The sequence below is a fragment of the Wasmannia auropunctata genome, unplaced genomic scaffold (genome assembly GCF_000956235.1).
Source record: "Wasmannia auropunctata unplaced genomic scaffold, wasmannia.A_1.0 LD334508.1, whole genome shotgun sequence".
NCBI lineage: Eukaryota > Metazoa > Arthropoda > Insecta > Hymenoptera > Formicidae > Wasmannia > Wasmannia auropunctata.
The window spans coordinates 1,763,869-1,782,589 of record NW_012028382.1 but is presented as its reverse complement, the minus strand read 5'-3'; the positions used below and the strand labels follow the sequence as shown (position 1 = coordinate 1,782,589).

General features: G+C 42.2%; 2 protein-coding genes across 2 annotated transcripts in view; both read left to right on the top strand.

The window, feature by feature from the left end:
- LOC105458615 (nuclear receptor corepressor 1) overlaps positions 1–14,341 on the top strand; it is a gene marked incomplete at its 3' end in the record, with an annotated part of 31,712 nt that extends 17,371 nt beyond the window's left edge. Inside the window, exons 9-15 of the mRNA XM_011704082.1 lie at positions 6,109–6,420; positions 6,623–6,999; positions 7,251–7,511; positions 7,695–8,160; positions 8,333–10,527; positions 10,669–10,862; positions 13,834–14,341. Of these exons, the coding sequence (XP_011702384.1) occupies positions 6,109–6,420; positions 6,623–6,999; positions 7,251–7,511; positions 7,695–8,160; positions 8,333–10,527; positions 10,669–10,862; positions 13,834–14,341 (4,313 nt within the window). The remainder of the gene's footprint in view (positions 1–6,108; positions 6,421–6,622; positions 7,000–7,250; positions 7,512–7,694; positions 8,161–8,332; positions 10,528–10,668; positions 10,863–13,833) is intronic.
- Positions 14,342–14,388: 47 nt separating this feature from the next.
- On the top strand, positions 14,389–15,865 carry LOC105458583. The gene has a single exon (XM_011704018.1). The coding sequence runs from the start codon at positions 14,390–14,392 to the stop codon at positions 14,642–14,644; it is 255 nt and encodes an 84-aa protein (XP_011702320.1). The 5' UTR covers position 14,389; the 3' UTR covers positions 14,645–15,865.
- Positions 15,866–18,721: the final 2,856 nt, after the last annotated feature.

Sequence of the window (18,721 nt, the reverse complement as noted above, 5' to 3'; positions counted from 1 at the left end):
CTCTCTCTCTCTCTCTCTCCGTGTTCTTGTGTGCACTAGGCGGTGTGCGGGAGCGCTTGAATTCGGCACGGGCGGCGCGTTTCCGCTTCGCAAATACCGCCGGATTATCTACGTGTGGATACACACGGCACGGCTAATGTGCCGAGGCCGCTGGAAACTCCTACGTGCGCGTACCGCGCGTTCACCTGTACGAATTAACGCTACTTAACGTTATCGACTCGTCCCGTCCGCTTCTCCGCCGTGGTTATCCATCCGTTCCGCATAATTGCACGATAGGGCAAAGGGCGGAATTTTTCGCATTCGAAACAACGGAGTATAGTAGGGATGGTAAAGAGGACCAGAGATCTAAAGCACAAATTCTATTTTGCATTTTTTTATTAAAGGAATTTGACGCGATAATATTGTGAAAATATATCGCGAATATTGTTATGGTAATTTGCTTGTCGCGTTGCTAAAGCTCTAGAAACGACGAAGTAAAATTTCAGTTTTCAATTACCAATATTATACGTTTTATGATTTGCGTCAAGACACTTTTGATCCCATCTTTATTCAGTTGAAGCCGACGAATTTAATTTATGTTTCATTATAATTTATGATTTCTCTTTCTCGATCACGTGATCATATTAATGCTATACAACATCGGAAGCGTTCGTGCATTATTTTCGGAGGTGTCAGGACATCGAATTGCTATAATGACAAGTTTTCTCGCGGGATGAATTTGCAACATCGGCATGCGGTAGATCGATGTCGCGCCGTATCCAGCGCGGCAGTGTCCTTTACATCGTTGTCGGGGACACCATGGTAGGCTAATCACCGTAATTCAATCAGTCGACGAGATGTTTTAAAGGGTCGCAGGAGGGTGGATCGACGGTCTCGTCATCAGCGACAGCGAACCCCCTCGCTCCCGCTTACCCATGTAGCGATTGACAGATGTTATTTGCACAAGTAGACCGTGATCCAGTCCGGCACAGCTCAAGCGCCACCGAAACGCTACAAGCGATTCCATATTTACATGGCCCGTTCCCCGCTAACGATAATCGCGCAGGTGGCTCGTCAAAGGCGAGAGAGATGGACCATTACATTGCAGAGAGATACAAAAATGCGTGTTTACACGTTATTCATTCGATTCCTCGTTACTCGATGAAAAATTGTCTGCAATTGCGAATTATAAAACATACTGCATTGTTGATGCAAACGTTGTGATATATATTTCAGAGTATTTTTTGGCAAGAAGTATTATTTCTTTCTTATTATTATGTTCTCACGCAAGAAATACAGATGATTTCTAATAATTAATAACGTTTTGTGTCATCGATATTTATGACGAGAAGGAAACAGAAGAGACAGCATAATGATAGGATATACATTTTTTGTTTGTAGTATCGTCAGAAATTACGCATCTTTTTACACGGTCCGTATAGAACTGTATCTTTTTAAGTTGACAACGAGAGGACGCGTTTCCGGCAGAGCGCGGCATTACGGTGACTTTATTGCACGTATTATCGCATCCTCACAACATCGACCGTTCTTTTTGTTCGCCGGACGACGCGAGCGGCGGCGGTGGAATCGCGAAGAATCGCGGCGCGTGTTTGTTTTTAATCATTCTCGCTGGAGCAGCCCAGCGCAGGAGAGAGCGTAAATCTCATAAATACATAAATACAAAAATGTCAGCCCGGAGCGAATCCGCAGCGGCCGCCGCGGGCGGGCGCGCCTCCCTTTTTAGCCCGCCGTGCGTTTGCTTTAGACTTCTCCGCTTTTTCTCCTCCGAGCAAATCGTGCCGATCGACGCGTTTTCTAAAGCTGAACCGCATAGAGAACCGCTAAAGCGCGACGGACTCAACCTGACAATGAAAGACCGTCTCGTGGCCGGACGGATTTTTTTCCGAATTTTTGCGAGCAATAGAGATAATTGTGACGCCTTTAATGCGACACTTTAATATTTTCCAGAGTGTTGAAAACATAGGGAATGCTAATCAAGAAAACTTAAAATTGATCAAAGAATCGAGAGAGAGTAAGAGAGAGAGAGAGAGAGAGAGAGAGAGAGAGAGAGAGAGAGAGAGAGGTTGGGTTTTGCAACGGTTTACATGAGACCAAATCAAAGGGAATATTTTATTCGGGAGATGTACGCGGTATATTCCCGCGAGGGAAACGACGCGAGCAAATGTCCTTTCGGGTTTGATTACCCACTGGTTCAGCTGATGACCACCTTTGGTCGATCGCAAAAAAGTTCGATCATCAATTACGCGAAGAAATCTCTTGTACTGTTCAATGCATGGTCGTTTAGTGCATCGCAATTTCACAGGAAGATCTTAAAAATAATTATACACACACACACACACACATACATACATACATGTAATTATGCAGACCATTCTGCGAGATTGTGGAAAGGAGACAAATTACACGAATAACGTCTTATTACGGGAGAAACAGGGAAGCAAAGTGGCGAATTATTCGCGGCATGGCCTTTATGAAATATTCAAATTACCTTTCCTCCATCAACGAGGCTTAATTAGCGCGGAGGTAATGTCCCCCGTTCTCGGCAGCGCCGCATCTTTTTTTCATCGGGTTTATCGTTTGAGCAGGGTTTGACTTCAGCCGCGCGGCGGCTTTTGTTTCGCTACACGTTCAATTACGTGTCTCGATAAATCATTGAAGTATTTTAGTACAAAAAAAATTTAATCATCTCTTCCTGTCCTAATTCCTGACTTATAAATGTTGTTATAAATGTGAGACAACCGCGAGCCCACGCAAACAAAAAAATTCCGCGTTTTAAACTTAATTTTACTCGAAACTGTCGCTCGATATGACGAGTTAATTTGTTTCCGCCCAACATTGGCCGGAATATATCGCGAATATATCGCGTAATAACTGCGCATGGGTTCCGTATTGAATGGGCTCTCGTATAAATTATTCATTACGACGTTTCATCCAGTTTTAACTCTCCTTTACCTGCCGGATCCGCTCTCTCCCGAGATCTCCCCGCGTATTACTTTGAGTGTACGCGGAACGAGCTTTACGAATTATTCCACGTGACATGTGTGTTATTGCGTTATATATTCCACGGATATATTGTATTCGCTTTGTGCTGTGGATCGCTATTGGTATTGCTCTCGGTGAAACGAATCGCTTCGAAGAAAAATCTTGTTGAAACGCCAAGGAAGTGATTATTATAAAGAAACGGTACGGCAGTATTTTATACATGAAAATGGGAAAACTCGTCTGTTTGATGTAAAATAAGAATCTCCGCTCTATTACATTTGTCATTCTCTTTCTGTCTCAAAAAATTTTCAATTAAAATTGGAGAATCCAATTGATGGTAGAAATGAGAGAGAAATTTAAATAATAACAGGAAATATATCATTAACGTATCAATAATATGCACCGGCTCATGAAGATATTTGAACATTTTATAAATTAAATAATGCTGCACGCGTATCAAATTTGTGTATAATATAAATATTTATGTATCTAAAATAACATGGAATTTACACTACGCGTTCGAATTCAATTATATTATTGCCGGTCGTGTAAATGACAGATCGCGAAAAATCGTGGTGGCACGTTATGCATTTGCCGCGCCCGTGTATTCTCGAAACGATCGGGCAGCAGCTCGATGCCCGGTGTCCGCGATACTTGGAGATACAAATGCGTAAAAATTGCCGTGCAGCATCCTACTTGGCTGGGATTGGCCTGGCCTGTCGATCCGCGGGGCGCAGGGGCGCGCGAATTACGCGAGAGCGATTTTCTCTCGCTCTCGGGAATACCTGCCAATCAGTGTCGCAAATTCTCACACGACGTGTTATCCTCTATCCGCTCGCCGGCAACTCTTCCAATCGCGGTATTCGCTATAGGCACTCGCGCCCGCGCTCCGGGCGCGCTCACCGCGCTACCCCCTCGCGTTGCCATCGCCGAGCGTTGCACGAGTGCGACGTCACATTGATAATTCCGTGTCAACAATAATCCCGCGTATGATCCGAAAGACACGCGCGGCTCGGTGTGACAGGTCACCGGAGAGTAGATGCGCGCGGTATTCGGGATCCGCGCGGTTCGCGGCGATACGAGTTGAGAGAGAAAGAGAGAGGGAGCCCAGGAGTACACAGAACGCTAAATAATTGACGAAGCGTCAAGCGACCATCGTTTAATTCTGGATTTTCATTCGTATTTTCGTTGAATTAAATTAATTTCGGCACCGCAACGCGCACCGTACGGCTGCGTCTTAATAAAAACGGTTATCAAATTTATTTCTCTTATATCTCATTGTTTAATCTAGATTTCCGAATCTTTACGCAACGGACGGGGAAAAGATTATATTTTGCTAAATAAATATTTTACGAATGTAGTAATATACTGCGTAAATTTCACGGAATATACAGCGTAAAACATTACGAGTAGCAGCCCTCTCCGTAACGTTCGAGTGGAGCAACGATTTTTTTTTTAATTTCTCGAAATCTCTCTTGGCTGACGTTATTATTTTAGCAACTTATTTTACAAAGGTCCGTCATCTCGCTGGCGGTAGCGGGATTATATTAGATGTGCTCGATTTCGCGTCCCGTGAGAATTGTCGGCGCAAGTAAATTTACGCAGTTTTGCGCAGCTAGGGAGGAACGGAACTATCAAAACGATCTTATTTAGGAGCGAGCGCTGCCGACGTTTGCGGGAGGCTAAGAACGAACGTCAGAACTTTTTAATTGGGCGTCCTTAATTAGTCGAGTCCCGAGTAATTATACTGTCTCTCGCTCCGTTTCCGTACGCCAACTCTCTCTCCCTCTCCCCGCGTCCCTTTTCGCCCGCTCGTGTTTTCACTCGGGTACCTACCTACCACCCGCGCCTCGTGATTAACTATATTTGCTCAATTTCATAGCGGATAAACGCCGAGTACATTCTCTAAATAGCAGTCGGAAGCAACCCCGCGTTTGCGCGGTTATTGTCGAGCAAGAATGTCCTACGAATATCTGATTATTTATCGCTCGAATTAACATTCCTGGGAAACGTCGAACGTTTACTCTAGAAAATGTAGATACGTTCTAGTGAAGAGATTTCTGAGAACCAAAATACTCGCGAGGATCGAACGTTACAGTTCGAGCGTTAAATTGAAGCATTCGTTGCATAATCAGATCATCAAAATCAATCGCAAAATTTGTGGATATTCGCACAGGTGTCAAATACACACACTCTTCATTTTTAAATAATATACATAAACGATAGGAAATATTATTAATTTCTAGAGTTCACTCTCAACTTGAACACTCCTGATGCGATTCTAAGAGAGAAAGAGAAAAATATATATTCGAGCGAGGAAGCGTGTATTTTTATTTATCTCGTTTTGGTGTCTGCTCCAGTTTACTACCGAGCTTCATCGAAATTTCATTTGGCGACTCTTAACGACTCGGAATGGCACACGATCGGCCATTATCGCGCCGCGTGCTCGTCGCGTTTTGTACGCGTTCCGCGTATCGCGCACGGCGTAACACACGCGGCGCATGCATTTATATTTCACGGCGGGCCGCAGACACGTTGGCGTTGCCGAATCGCGTCAATAGACCGGCCCCTTTGACGTTTTAGCGACAGTGCGCGTCATATCGCAATTGCGCCGCGATAGGATCTAACACACGCGGCGGCGGTGGCGGTGGCGGTGGCGCATTGCATATGCACCATCTGATACAAGCGTATCGTCGCCTGGTCTCGCTCTCTTGTGCGCTTTTATATTTTATTTGATTTTTATCGGCCCTCCCTCGCGGCGTATCAACGCGAAACACGCGCTCTCGATTCGGAAACGTTTTCGCGTTTTGATCGCGCGGGACGATCGGAGGAATTCATCGTGTTACGCGCGAGAAGACTACAATGTTGCAAATTTAATTTATCGAAAATCATTAGGGGGAAAGTTTTTATACTTCTTGAAATTGCCTCAATTAATTTTTTCTATAATTCTTTTGCAGATCTTCTTTCTGTAAATAGATATATCTGTAAAATCTATCTGTAAATAGATATTCTGTAATTTGGTGCTCTTACATTCTTCAAACGAAAACTATGATTTTATGTTCCATTACTTTGTTTCTTTCATTATCTCTATACGTATCTTCTAATTAATTCTCATTATGATTTCAGAAGGTGGCAAACAGATAGGACCTCACGCTTGCACGGTGTGCCAAAGCGTCGTCGAGGGAAGCGCGCATAGTCGCGCGTTACCACGTAGCCAAGCGTCGCAGTATGGCCTGCGGGAAGACCAAGTGCCTCCTGGTGCGCGCGTTTGCAACACCTGTCGCTGCAAGGCCGTCCGAGGACGTTACACCGCCTGCCCATTACCGGGCTGTCCGAATCTGAGCAGCTCGAAATCGAGAGTAAAGCGGCTGAGAGCGTTGCCCTCCAAGTGGCTCGACTTGCCACCGGAGATTCGGGAGCCAATCGCTCAAGAATTCCGTAAGTATTCCTTTGTGCAAATTTTTGTAGAATTTATGCGTTAGATTTGGCACTATATAATTATATATAATATCACATTTCATGTCTTCAAACATATGCAAATTTTATATTTGATCTGAATTTTATGAAAATACATACTTGAAGTAAAAACTTTGTCCAAGTGCTCACTTCATAGCTAAATCGTTTGTCTCGTTCATTTCAGAAATACCTAATAGCGCGACGAAATGCTGCTCGGCCTGCTTCAGTCGCATATCGCGCCGTTTGGCACCGCATCTCGCCGGCGGTACCGAAGTGTCCGAGGACGGCACCGATGCGTTGTCACGTCAGTGGACGGACGAGGAGCTCGAGCAACTCCGCAGGGCGCTTCGGGAACACGGCACCAATTGGCCAAAGGTCGCCGAGCAGATACCCGGCAAGACGAATCATCAGTGCAAAAACTATTATTTTGCTTACCGAAAGAAATTGAGTCTCGATCAGGTCGTGGCCGAGTACTACGCTTCACTGGGCGAGGAACGGAGACCATGTCTGACGGACGAGGAGGAAAGCGGCAGTAGTACTAGCAGCTGCGATGAATTGGCTGTAAGTGTCTCATGAATTGTTAAATGCTATTTAGTTTAAATATACATACATTAATTAGAATTCGAAATGTAAAGTGTATACAGTTTATGCGTAAGAAAACATTCGCTATTTTAAATTGCAAATAAAATTAGCTGACATTGATTATTCTTTATTCAATTGTTAATTTATATTAATTTTTTAATAAAAGATTGCGTCCAATTAAACATTTTTTAAATATATATTAATAAGCCTTACTCTATTTTCTCTTCCAGGTTCATGATTCGAGTGACACAGCGAGCGCAGGAAGTCCGGCAACGAATATAACGGGCAGTAATGCAGCATCAAGTGGTACTGCGGCGACATCGTCGTCATTACCAACGATCCATTTCCAACGATCCAACGAGCAAAAACTCGGCGAGAAACTCTCGGATATAGCCGTAGTATCACTTGTACCACCCTCGTCTCATCAGTCTTCCAGTAGCGGAACTGCCACTGCATCTGGTGGCAGGGAAGATTACGACAGTTCTGCCACGGTAAGACAAAGTTCTCGAGTTTCCATTCGCAAGTTTTAATTTGCCCTGCATAAAACACATATTAGTCTTATCGTTTTGGTATTGGTGTCTGAAAGTGATAAGATGAAATTAAGAAATGAGACCGAGCAGAACAATGTTTTCGCGCGATAGGACCGTCTGATAGAGGTGCGCTAATTGTTTCAGGAGACAGCGGACGAAGGTCAGGGAGGTGCTGACTTAGATAATGGCAGTGTCGTGGTAACTCTGACAACCCCCATCAGTAACGCAACATCGTTGCAACAACAGAATCAACAACAGAGCCAGCATCCACAGCCACCACCAATTGTTCACTCGCCACCTTCAACAACGAGTAATTCGAATCCGCTCACTGTCAAGGATCTTATGCTTGGAGTCATCGAGATGCAATTAAAACGCACTTCCAACAGTCCAGCTGACGGTGGCAGTTCATCAGCACCCAATAGCTCTAGCACTCCCACGATATCTAGCATCTTGAAGACAGATCCTCGTAACGACATAACATACGTTCGTGGCTACAAATCGTCATCAAACAATACCACGTTGTCTAATAGAGATTCAAATCTAGCAACACTCTCTGTTGTCTCGGGGCCTCATCATGCTCATCGTTCTGCTCCCAGTCCGCAACCAATTGGTAGGTTTATTAATAATATATTAAAAATTTTTTATAGAAAATTTTTAAAGTAATAACTTTATCGCGTTTACTTGAAATCTGTTCTTATTCTTTAACTCATTTAAATGTCTTGTGCTATTCACGATTCATTACGAAGATTAGAAGATTGACGACATATTTCCTTTCCTTTTAGGCCAGATACAGGCTACTATTACTCCTTGCCCACCAACTGTGCCGAGTAGTCAAGCTTCATCGTCGGACCTGCTGCCTAAGGAAGGTTTAGTCGTTATGCAAGTGCAACAAGCACTCCGAGAAAGCACGGAAGGGACATTGGATTTGAGTATCAAAAAACCAAGACAACAGGATTACAATCATTCAATGCAGCTTCACAAGCCACCGACGGTTACGCTCTATCGACCGGAACCGCCGCCGGGCGCGTATTACCATCCTCACGCACCTCATCCCGAACAAGGACGTGGCGCGAAGAGTCCATTGATTTATGCTTCGTCACCGCGACCGCAGGCACCCATTACACCTAAGCTGAACAAAATCACCGGGGTACCACCGCCTCATCCCAAGCTGTCTCCAAAATTGAGCAGCATGGGCACGCAGGGTCACAAAGGTGGTTCCATTACGCATGGCACTCCTGTATCTACGGCGCGTTACGAAGGTCTGTTGCGGCAAATGACACCGCCCGGTAATCCAACGGTTACCGGTGCCGCTTCGAACGCTAGTGAACGAGGCGGCGTTATCAATACCGGCTCCGCTGTTCCAGGGACACCGAAAGATACAGGTGGATCGATCACTCAGGGTACACCGGTGCTTCCGTTCGCGGTAGACAAACGCGGCACGCCCATATACGATTATCATCGCACCATCCGACACTCGCCTGGCAACGTTCCACCGCCACCGCCGGGACAGGGTCCCACAAGCCAGGCGCCGTCGCCGGCCGTGGTAGTCAGTCACGGCGGCAGCCAGTACAATTCTTATTCCGCCTCCGGACGGCCACCGCCAAGTTACTCGATGGAGCAACAATTATCCAGTCGGCAGATCATCATGAACGACTACATCACAAGTCAGCAGATGCATGCGCGTGCTCGTGGTAGCAGTAGCGCCGGTGCATCCGTCGTTGCTGAGACAACCGGTAAAAGCGAGCCGCCACCGCCACCATCGTCCACCCTGTATTACACCAGTACGCCTCCTCCATCGCAGACGCATACGCAGCCGCGGCAAGGTGTCATCCAGAGGCACAATACGCAGAAGCAAATGCACTATCCACCGCCACCTGGCCTGGAGGCGTTCTCCAGTTTAGTGGATGTGGCAGTACAGCAACCCAGTCTTCCGGTACCACATCCGCATGGCCATCCAGCTGCGTCCGGTAGTAGCGGCCACGAGGGACTCGGTAAAACGATGGCGGATCGCTTGTTGGCCGACCGTTATGACAATAATCGCGCGTTTCGCGAGCAAGAGATACGGCTACAGGAACATCGTATGGCGATGCAAGCTGCGGAACACAGACTAGCGGCGGTGGCGGTGCATCAACGCGATCGAGATAGAGACCTTCATCTGCGGGAAAAGGAGGAACATCGTTTGCATCGTGAAAAGGAATTGCAACATTTGGAACACCGTCTTGCGGTACAGCATCATCAGCAACGTGAAAAGGATCTTCAGCAGGAGCACCGTCTCGCGCAGCAGCGGGAGAAGGACATGCACGTCGAGCACAGTCGTTTATCTGTGCAGCAAGTCCGGGAGAAGGATATTCAACACGAGCATCGACTACAGCGGGAAAAGGAGATACAACAAATGGTAGCAGCTGCGGCGCAACGAGAGAAGGAGCATGAACATCGACTGGTAGTACAACAGCAACGAGAGAAGGAGATGCAGCAGCAAGAGCGGCTCGTCATTCAACAACACGAGAAGGAACACGAACGTCGTATGGCTATGCAGCAAGCACACCGCGAACGGGATCTCCAGGTGCATCTCCATCAACAGCAGCAGCAGCAACAACAGCATATTCAGCATATTCAGCAGCAACGCATGGAGGCCGAGAGAAGACACATGGCGCAACTATACAGAGATCAACAACAAATTGACAGAGATTCGTCGAGATTAGCGAGCCTCGGATTCTCCTCGCAACCTTCCCCAATCAGGCTTCAGCAATCTCAACAGTCTCAACAACAGCAACAGCAGTCGTCGTCATCTTCATCATCATCATCGCGACAGAGTCAATCTTCCAGTCAGCAAAACGACTCGTCGACTCTCACAGCTGCCAGTCTAATTGATGCTATCATCACTCATCAAATCAATCAGCCAGCACGTACTGATAATGCCAATGCAAGCGGATCCTCAGCCAATCAGCCAGCGCGTGCTGGCGATCGTCTTTTTCAGGTATCCGAACATATCTCTATTTTTTTCCTTGTAGGATTTGTTGTAAGATATATGGTTTATTTTAAAACGCTTTGTTTTTTTTTTTACTTGCATGTCGCAATCTCATTATATTCCACAAATTGACTCCAACTCTTTTTGTAGGGATTTCATCGAGAAATTCAGCAAGAACCTAATGGCATAGCCCACAGCCCCGCCGGTGAAGGCAGTGGCGGTGGAAATGGTGGAAGCGGCAACGGAAGTGGCGGCAACAAAGCAATCACTCTCGGCGAGCATGTTGATCATATTGTCTCTAAAGATTATGGCCCGCCTCATTCGTCGTATAGATCCTATACTGGGTAAGGCTAGTGACTTGTAAAAAAACATAAAATAATAAGACGTAAGCAGTAAGCAAATCAACACTTTGGATTTGCTGTTGCTTATGTTAATGTCTCTTCTGTAATTGGCCGATCTGCTTATTGCTTACGCCTTATTGCTTACTGTTTTCTTTATGTGCCACTAGCCTAAGTCCTCGCGCAAAGCAAGCGTCTCATTATTTTAGCTTGTGGCAAAAAATTCCGTAACTCAATAAGTTTTGCTTCAGGAGGATGCTGGAGTCTGTAATACCGGCCAAATGCACAATTCGTACTTTTCTTTTTTTTTTTCTTGTGTAGAATAACAAAAAATTCTCGGAAATGAGGGAAAATACATAAATATGGAGAGATAATACAATGCATAAATGTATGGTATAAATGTAGAGAGATACAAAACGATATAAAAAACAAAAAAGCAATTATAGTTTTACTACCTACTATTTCTTCACGTGATATAAATGATTAAAAGTAAAAGTATCAATCTACATTTGAATAATACATAAGAATATTGGAAGACATGATTTCGCAGTTTGCAAAACAAATAAATAGAAAAGTACGATTTGAGTATAAATGTGCATGCGATATGGATATAGTAATAAATGTTAACACATTACACGCTACATCAATATCGCATGTATTATGTGCATAAATTAAATCATCAGTAAAAGCGACGCCTTGGAGTTTGATCTAGGGTTGCCACATCAAAATTTTTAAAACTGAAACTTACAGGCCAAAAACAGGCCCGGACATTTTATTTGTAACCTCGGACATTTTGCTTATAACCTCAGACATTTCGCTTGTAACCCCGAAAATTTCGCTTGTAACCTAACCTCGGACGCATACAAAAATGCATGTAGATTAGTAAAAATTAGTCAAAATAGTCAATGAATAATAGTTTAATTGTTCGTTAATAGGTAGTGTAGCATAGTGTGTAGTAAGCCTTAAATTGTAAAAAAAACTGACAATCATAGTCGATTTATTCTCCTCACATTCGACTGTGCTTGGGCCAGATTCGGAAAAGTTACTTTGTAAAAGTAACTAGTTACAATTTTTGTTTTTAAAAAGTAATTAGTTATCGTTACAAGTAACATGTTACAGTTATAGTTGATCAAAAAGTAACAAATCGTTACTTTTCTGTTATTATAACAAAACAACATGGATAACATTGATACTAAATTAAGATTATCAGAGAAAAAGACTGATTTACCTTTACATGTTATAAAATTTTATTTAAAAAGTAGGAAAATTGATTGTATTATATTGTATTATATTTCTTTTAGAATTATATATAATGTATATATTTAAAGTTCAGTGAGAATCATATAGAGAACACGTGACTGTGTTCGGAAAACAGCCATTCAGTGAGCGTTTAGTGATTTTTAATGATTCTTGCCTTTAGTTTTTTGCCGAATCTAAATATACAATCAATCGTAATAAAGAATCACCGATGACTTATTGAGCGGCTTTTTCTTTTGAACGCAGCCTTTGCCTTCTATGTAGCTAGTAGCGCAATTATTCAAATTTAACCAATCACATTATATTGATAAATGAGTTTGAAATATATAAAAAGTAACTGTAAAAGTAACTATCAAATTATTTACTGATTACCAAAAAAATATAAGTTAATTTATAATTATAGATGAAAAAAAGTAATGTAATTAGGTTACAGTTATTGAAAAAGAAGTAACTCTAACTGTAACTTTGTTAACAAAAATGAGTTGCTTTCTAGCCCTCAGGCTTACTACACCTATTGTCAGGACTTAGGACTAATAACTCTTGTACACTGGACGTGAAAAGATTTACCGCGCAGCAAAACGGTACACGGTAGCCAAACTTACAGCGCCTAAAAAAAAAACGATACGTCCATTGACTTTCGCGTCATGTCTTGCCGTGTGAGAAGTGTTTCCGCGTTCAGGAGTGCAGGAGTTATAAAACAGGGTAGCGCGGAGAGACGAAGAAAATATTTAAAAAATTCTTTGAAATCCCGGATGCTCATAATTATCTCGGACGCTTTCGGAAAATCCTCCCTGACGACACCTCGGACACCTTAAACAAAGGACAGATGGCAACCCTAGTTTGGTCTCCAGCATCCCCTTAAGGCTCCTGACTACTCAATACTAGTCAAGAACTCCGTGTTTAATGGTAGCAACAATGTATCGCGGTAGGAATTATAGGAATCTTGTCCATCGTACTAAGGTCCGTTTTACAGGCCAATACGTCATATATTGGTGTTCACAAGCCGTAAAAGAATTGACCAATTATAGAATATTCTCCTCACATTCGACTTATGGCTTACGGCTTACGATATCGATATATGACGCATTGTAAAGCGGACCTTACCGTACAAACGAAATTTTATCTTGTGTACCATTTCGTTATGTGCTTAATTGTGAAAATGTGACTTGTCTCATACTTATCAAAAAATTCGTAAAATGGATGGAAAGTAAAGTTATCTTTGAATTTTATATATAAAAGCATATTTTTCACTCCTTTCAACAATTGTGAAACCGTGTTTTTTTACTTGAAAAGCTTCATTTCATGCGCTATTTACGACTATTTACTAACTGTCAGGGAGGAAAAGGGTAGTTTCCGCTTATTTTTACAAGTGTTTTAAAGCGATCCCATTATTGTTATTTTATCCAAGTTCTCTTTATTTACAAATGGTACGCAAGAAAATTTAGCGTGTCATTTCTCGCTTATGGCGTCACGATTCTAATATAGTCGCGGTGATTAGTCAGGAGCCTTAATTTTATTTTATTCGGTTTTATTTTCATTTATTGAATATATTTTACGAATAATGAAATCAATAATTTTTTAATGTTTGAGAGTAGTTTATTGATATTATTATCGATCTAAAAAAAGGAAAAGGTTTTGTTATTTTTTTTCTTAACTACAACGTTAACGAATATATGTTGTGAATAATGGGAATCTTTTTCTCTTATTTTGTAAACAATAGATATCAAATTTCCGAAGATCAGTGGAAGAGACGAAAACTTAATGAGACGGACTCGGTGAAGACCGGGGACGAGCGTCAAATAATACGTGTCGCGCAACAACAGCACACGCAGCAACAACAACAACAACAACAACAGCATCAGTCATCGGGAAAGCAGCAATATCATTCGGTCGAGCCGGTTTCACCGCCGGAGGCAACTACCAATCATTACGCACGTCGCTTGTACGATTCGAGCACTGCCACATCCACTTCCGGAACTCCCTCCAACAAGTCGCATTCGACGCAGATATCGCCACTCGATTACGTGAAGAACAGGATCGTCGAGTGTATGCGCACTGAGGACGAAGCCGGCGGCGGCGGCAGCGGCAGCGATGGTGGTGCGGGTGCCGATAGAAACGGGAGTGGTAATTCCGTCGTTGTGTCCGAGAAGGATGAAAAGGGAGGAAATAATGCGGAAAGAAGCGTGGAGAGAAGCCTGTCGAGTAGTGGTGGCGGCGGCGGCGGCGGCGGTAGCGGAAGTGGCAGCGGCGGCGGCGGCAGTAGCGGAAGCAATGAGATGGTGGTCGACAATGCGGGTGGACCGAATCCAAGCACTCGTGAACAACAACAACAGCAACCACCGTCGCCGCCTGCGCCCGCAGCTACCACCACGTTCTATCCATTTAGTGCGCTAGGGGTGCACACGGGACCACCGCCGGCCCCACCACCCACCACAGCCACGTCCGCCTCTGTAACGAAATCGGAACAGATGCAGGCCGAGCCGGCCCCGTTGCTCTCCTCGCAATACGAGCCGCTCTCGGATGAGGATTGATAGTCCTCTATAACCGCTCAGCGCTGTAACTGTTTTTACGCTAAACTGGCATACTCTAGCGCGACGATGCACGGCTATTATGGATGCAGAAAGATGCTGTGGCATACGTCTTTTTAAGATACTCGCAGATGATCATCGATTTTGAAACAATGGAAAATTGATTATATTGGACGATTTATCGACGCTTTACGGGCAATCAGAAGCCACACTGCGTTCTTGTCGGTCGCCAAATCCTAATCTAATTTAAGAGACTTCTTCTTTTTATATATACGCATATATATGTATGTATGTATATATATATGTATATGCATATGTAGATATATATAAATATGAGAATTTGCGATCTCCGACGAGGTAAGTGGAGAAAAGTATGATGTTTTAAACAAAATCCCACACACCTATAGTTGTTTTACAAACTCTTTGTAATTTCATTGTATTTTTAGTCAAAGATCATTCCCGCGTTCATGCAAAGAGAGGTAAATTAACGAAACAAATATTCGATTTTATTTGCCTTCTCGCAGTGTTGCGCTGGTTTTCAGTTACATACATAGTGACGAATAGTTTTATCTAATAATTAGTTATTTACGATGTATAATTTATAATGCCGATATGGACATTAAAGCTATCTGTATAAATATATGTATATGTACACGTTTCAACGTGAAAACCGATTACATTTGACCGCCGTGATTTTGATGGGATCCTTTTTTAAATCTCGCGAGTTAATTGTATAGGTGCGGATTTTAGTTTAGCGAAAATTTTATGAATGCGATAGTTCTAAAAGGAAATCGTTACATAATCGTTAAATAACATGTATTCGCCTATACATATACATATTTTTCACTTTTTAGGTTTTTCGATACTCGCAAATGTATGTGTACGTTAGCGCTCATATTTCATTTCGCAAAGAAAATAAGTCCGGGATATCGACACTCGATATATATATCCATTCTATTTCGTATGTGCTAATATACCGAGTGCTCGAAGCTCGATCGCTTACGTCGTTCGATCAAGGTGAATTATTATTATTTTTTATGTTGACTTGGGCTTGATCAGTCCGCAAAAAGACGTCGGTATACGCGCAAGCATTCGATCTGTGAAACATCTAGGTCTATATATGTATATCCCATGTTCACAATACAGACGCTTCTTTTGTACATAAATGAAAAAAAAATATATGTAATCGCGTTAAGCGGTAATAATATACAACGCTAATGAGGGCGTGCGTGTTTTTATTTGGAATGAGTCTGTGATGTATCTGGGATTAATAGGTTCAACTGTGTTACATACCAGTGCAAAGCATAGCCTGTAGTTCGAATTAAAGATGAGAAAACGAGAGCGAGAGAGAAGGAAAGCGCGAAGAAAATGCCGTACAACATATTTCTGGCACGCGTGGATAATTCAAGCATGGCTAATTGGGATATTCTGACGACGAGAAAATCAACTTTCGACGGTCGTTCTCATCTTGGTGAGGTGGGTTTGAAAAAAACAGGAAAAAAAATCGTAACACAAAGTGTGTTGTACATAGTACATAGTACATATTAGTTTCTAAGTTGAACAAGTAATATGGCTAGATAATCCGTACACGCTATTGTATAAGGAATTTAGGTTTAGTGATAAAATCGACGTAGCCAGCATTTAGGAATTTAAACAGCCACGAACTGATTTTAGGGGGGAAAAAAGCATTTTTTTTCCCGGATTTTACTTATTAATAAACGATGGCAAAACAAATATGCAGGCGATTAAATTGGATTTATCATTCGCGAAGCGAAATTGGATGTAGATTTATTTTATTTGTTTCAAACAAATTTGAGAGAGAGAGAGAGAGAGAGAAAGCGAGCGAGCGAGCGAGCGAGCGAGCGAGTGAGAGAATGTGTATGTTCTGATTATCACATACACAACGCACAACACACACGACACATACACGTATACATACATACTTTTTATACATGCCTAATTTTATATTTGTAGCTTCAACTGTTTTGCGATCTGCGTCTTGTTTCTTCGCCATCGTGATACCCGACGAAATTCTTCAAACATCATTGATGTTACTCTTTTCAATCACTGCGTCGTGAGTCACCGCTTCTGCCGAATTGCGCCTCGATTATATGTGTATATATATATAATATATATATTCCGTATCGTTTCGGACGACTGAGATATCAAGACTACAGAGATTCACTGTATGAAGATGACTGCCTCCATTCGCACGCCAGCGATCAGACGATTAGCCCTCGTTTCATTTGTATTTTCGCTTCTTCGCATCTTCGATACAACAAGTGTATCCTCGGTACAGGTATTATTTTTTCAACTTACCTTTTTTTTTCTTTTTATTATATTCTCACCTTCCATAACAGGCGTCCTGACAAGGGCAGCTTGTGATGTGTCACTCGTCGATTCTTTTTACCTTTCGCATGAAACAATTGAATTATACAAATAAAAAGTACGCTTGAGAAAAAAATATTACATAAAAAAACCACTGAATTATTATATTATATTCTAATTATACAGAAAATATTATTTTTATGTTTTGAAAATAATAATATGCATTGAAGATTTAATTATGATATTTATACTTATAATTATACAGGGTATCTTAAATAACATTCATTAATTATATATTTGTTTTTTGTAAAAAAAACTGAGTCAAAAAATTCTGAATCTTTTTTTACAATGCTCAATGAAACTATAATTACTGCAATAGTGATTGCTTCCTTGTGGATTGTAGAAAAAAATGATTCAGGATTTTTCAATTCGGTTTAAGATACACCTTGTATACTGAGCATTTAAATGTCGAAATTTAACGATTGATTTTTTTTTTGTACAGTGTATAGTTTGATTCTTGATCCTAAATGACGAAGAGAATCGGCGAGTCTCGCGGAACACCCTGCACCCTATCACTGAGGCGCGCACCAAGAATTCTTCATTGTACAAAACATAATTATTGAGGTCCTGAAAAAAACCGTCGAATGCTTCCAAAATATAAGTGAAGATAGATATATAGTTGGTATAGATATATGCACACATGACAGACACACATACATACTGAAGCGAATTAATCTAGTTAGCCCGAGGCGTAAACGTTTAATTACGAACATACAATAGACGCGACAGCCGTGACTCGATCTTTGTACTTCATACTTAGAAGAGTGTCCTCGGCGTCACGTTTCTCCTCCTCGTATAGTACCTGAGCGACACACAGAGCCCGCGTTTAGCGATCGCCCCCGTCGTCGATGAAGCGCGAGAGTGGTGCGAAGTCCAAATCTGATACGAAGAAAATACGTCGAAAGGACGTTTTTTATTTACGTGTTCTAAGAGGATGTCTAGAGAAAAATAGAATATCGCAGGAACTGGTATATGCCTTTTAAATGTCTCGAACGCCGCTCCTTTATTGTCGCATTTTTCGCAACGTGTCTTTGTTATTCATGTAATCTCTTACATATATTCATCTGTTACTTGTTTATAATAAACTCATAAATCACAAGTGCTGGAGAGAACCGCACCACTCTGGATGAGATCATTCGCGCGATCGAGGTACGCCTTGACCTCAGGAGCAACTTTGAGCACACGCGTGTGTAAGAGACGGGTCTGCGTGTACATATAAAGCGTAAAAAACGTACACACATACAAATACACACACACATACACACATACAGAGGATAGTGTGAATTAAACCCCCGCTCTGTTGGAGAGAGGAAAATCGGCGTGTACATATAATGTTGTGACATGTAGCGGATATACACGAACCCCCTTTTCGTTGGTACGTTGAGAGATCTTTAGGGTGTCGGGTCTTTCGTACGGGTCGATTATTCGCAGGCGATTTTCGCGTTTCTCAACGAACTGTTATCCCCTCTCCGAGAGGAGAAATTCGAACGATTTAGTGTATGACAATGATGTAATCTGTTTCTTTTTTTTTCAAACGCTTGAAAAAATTTCTACAACAATGAAAAATTCATTACCTTTTTATCTCGTAAAAGGATTATTATATATTTATTTGTTATTTGAAACCATTCGCGTTTCTTAATGTTATGTATATTTAGCTATATTATATATAGCTGTAATTTTTTTATATATATA

Coding starts and splice junctions, on each gene's coding strand:
- LOC105458583 (XM_011704018.1), top strand. CDS start 14,390: ATGGTGGTCGACAATGCGGGTGGACCGAATCCAAGCACTCGTGAACAA.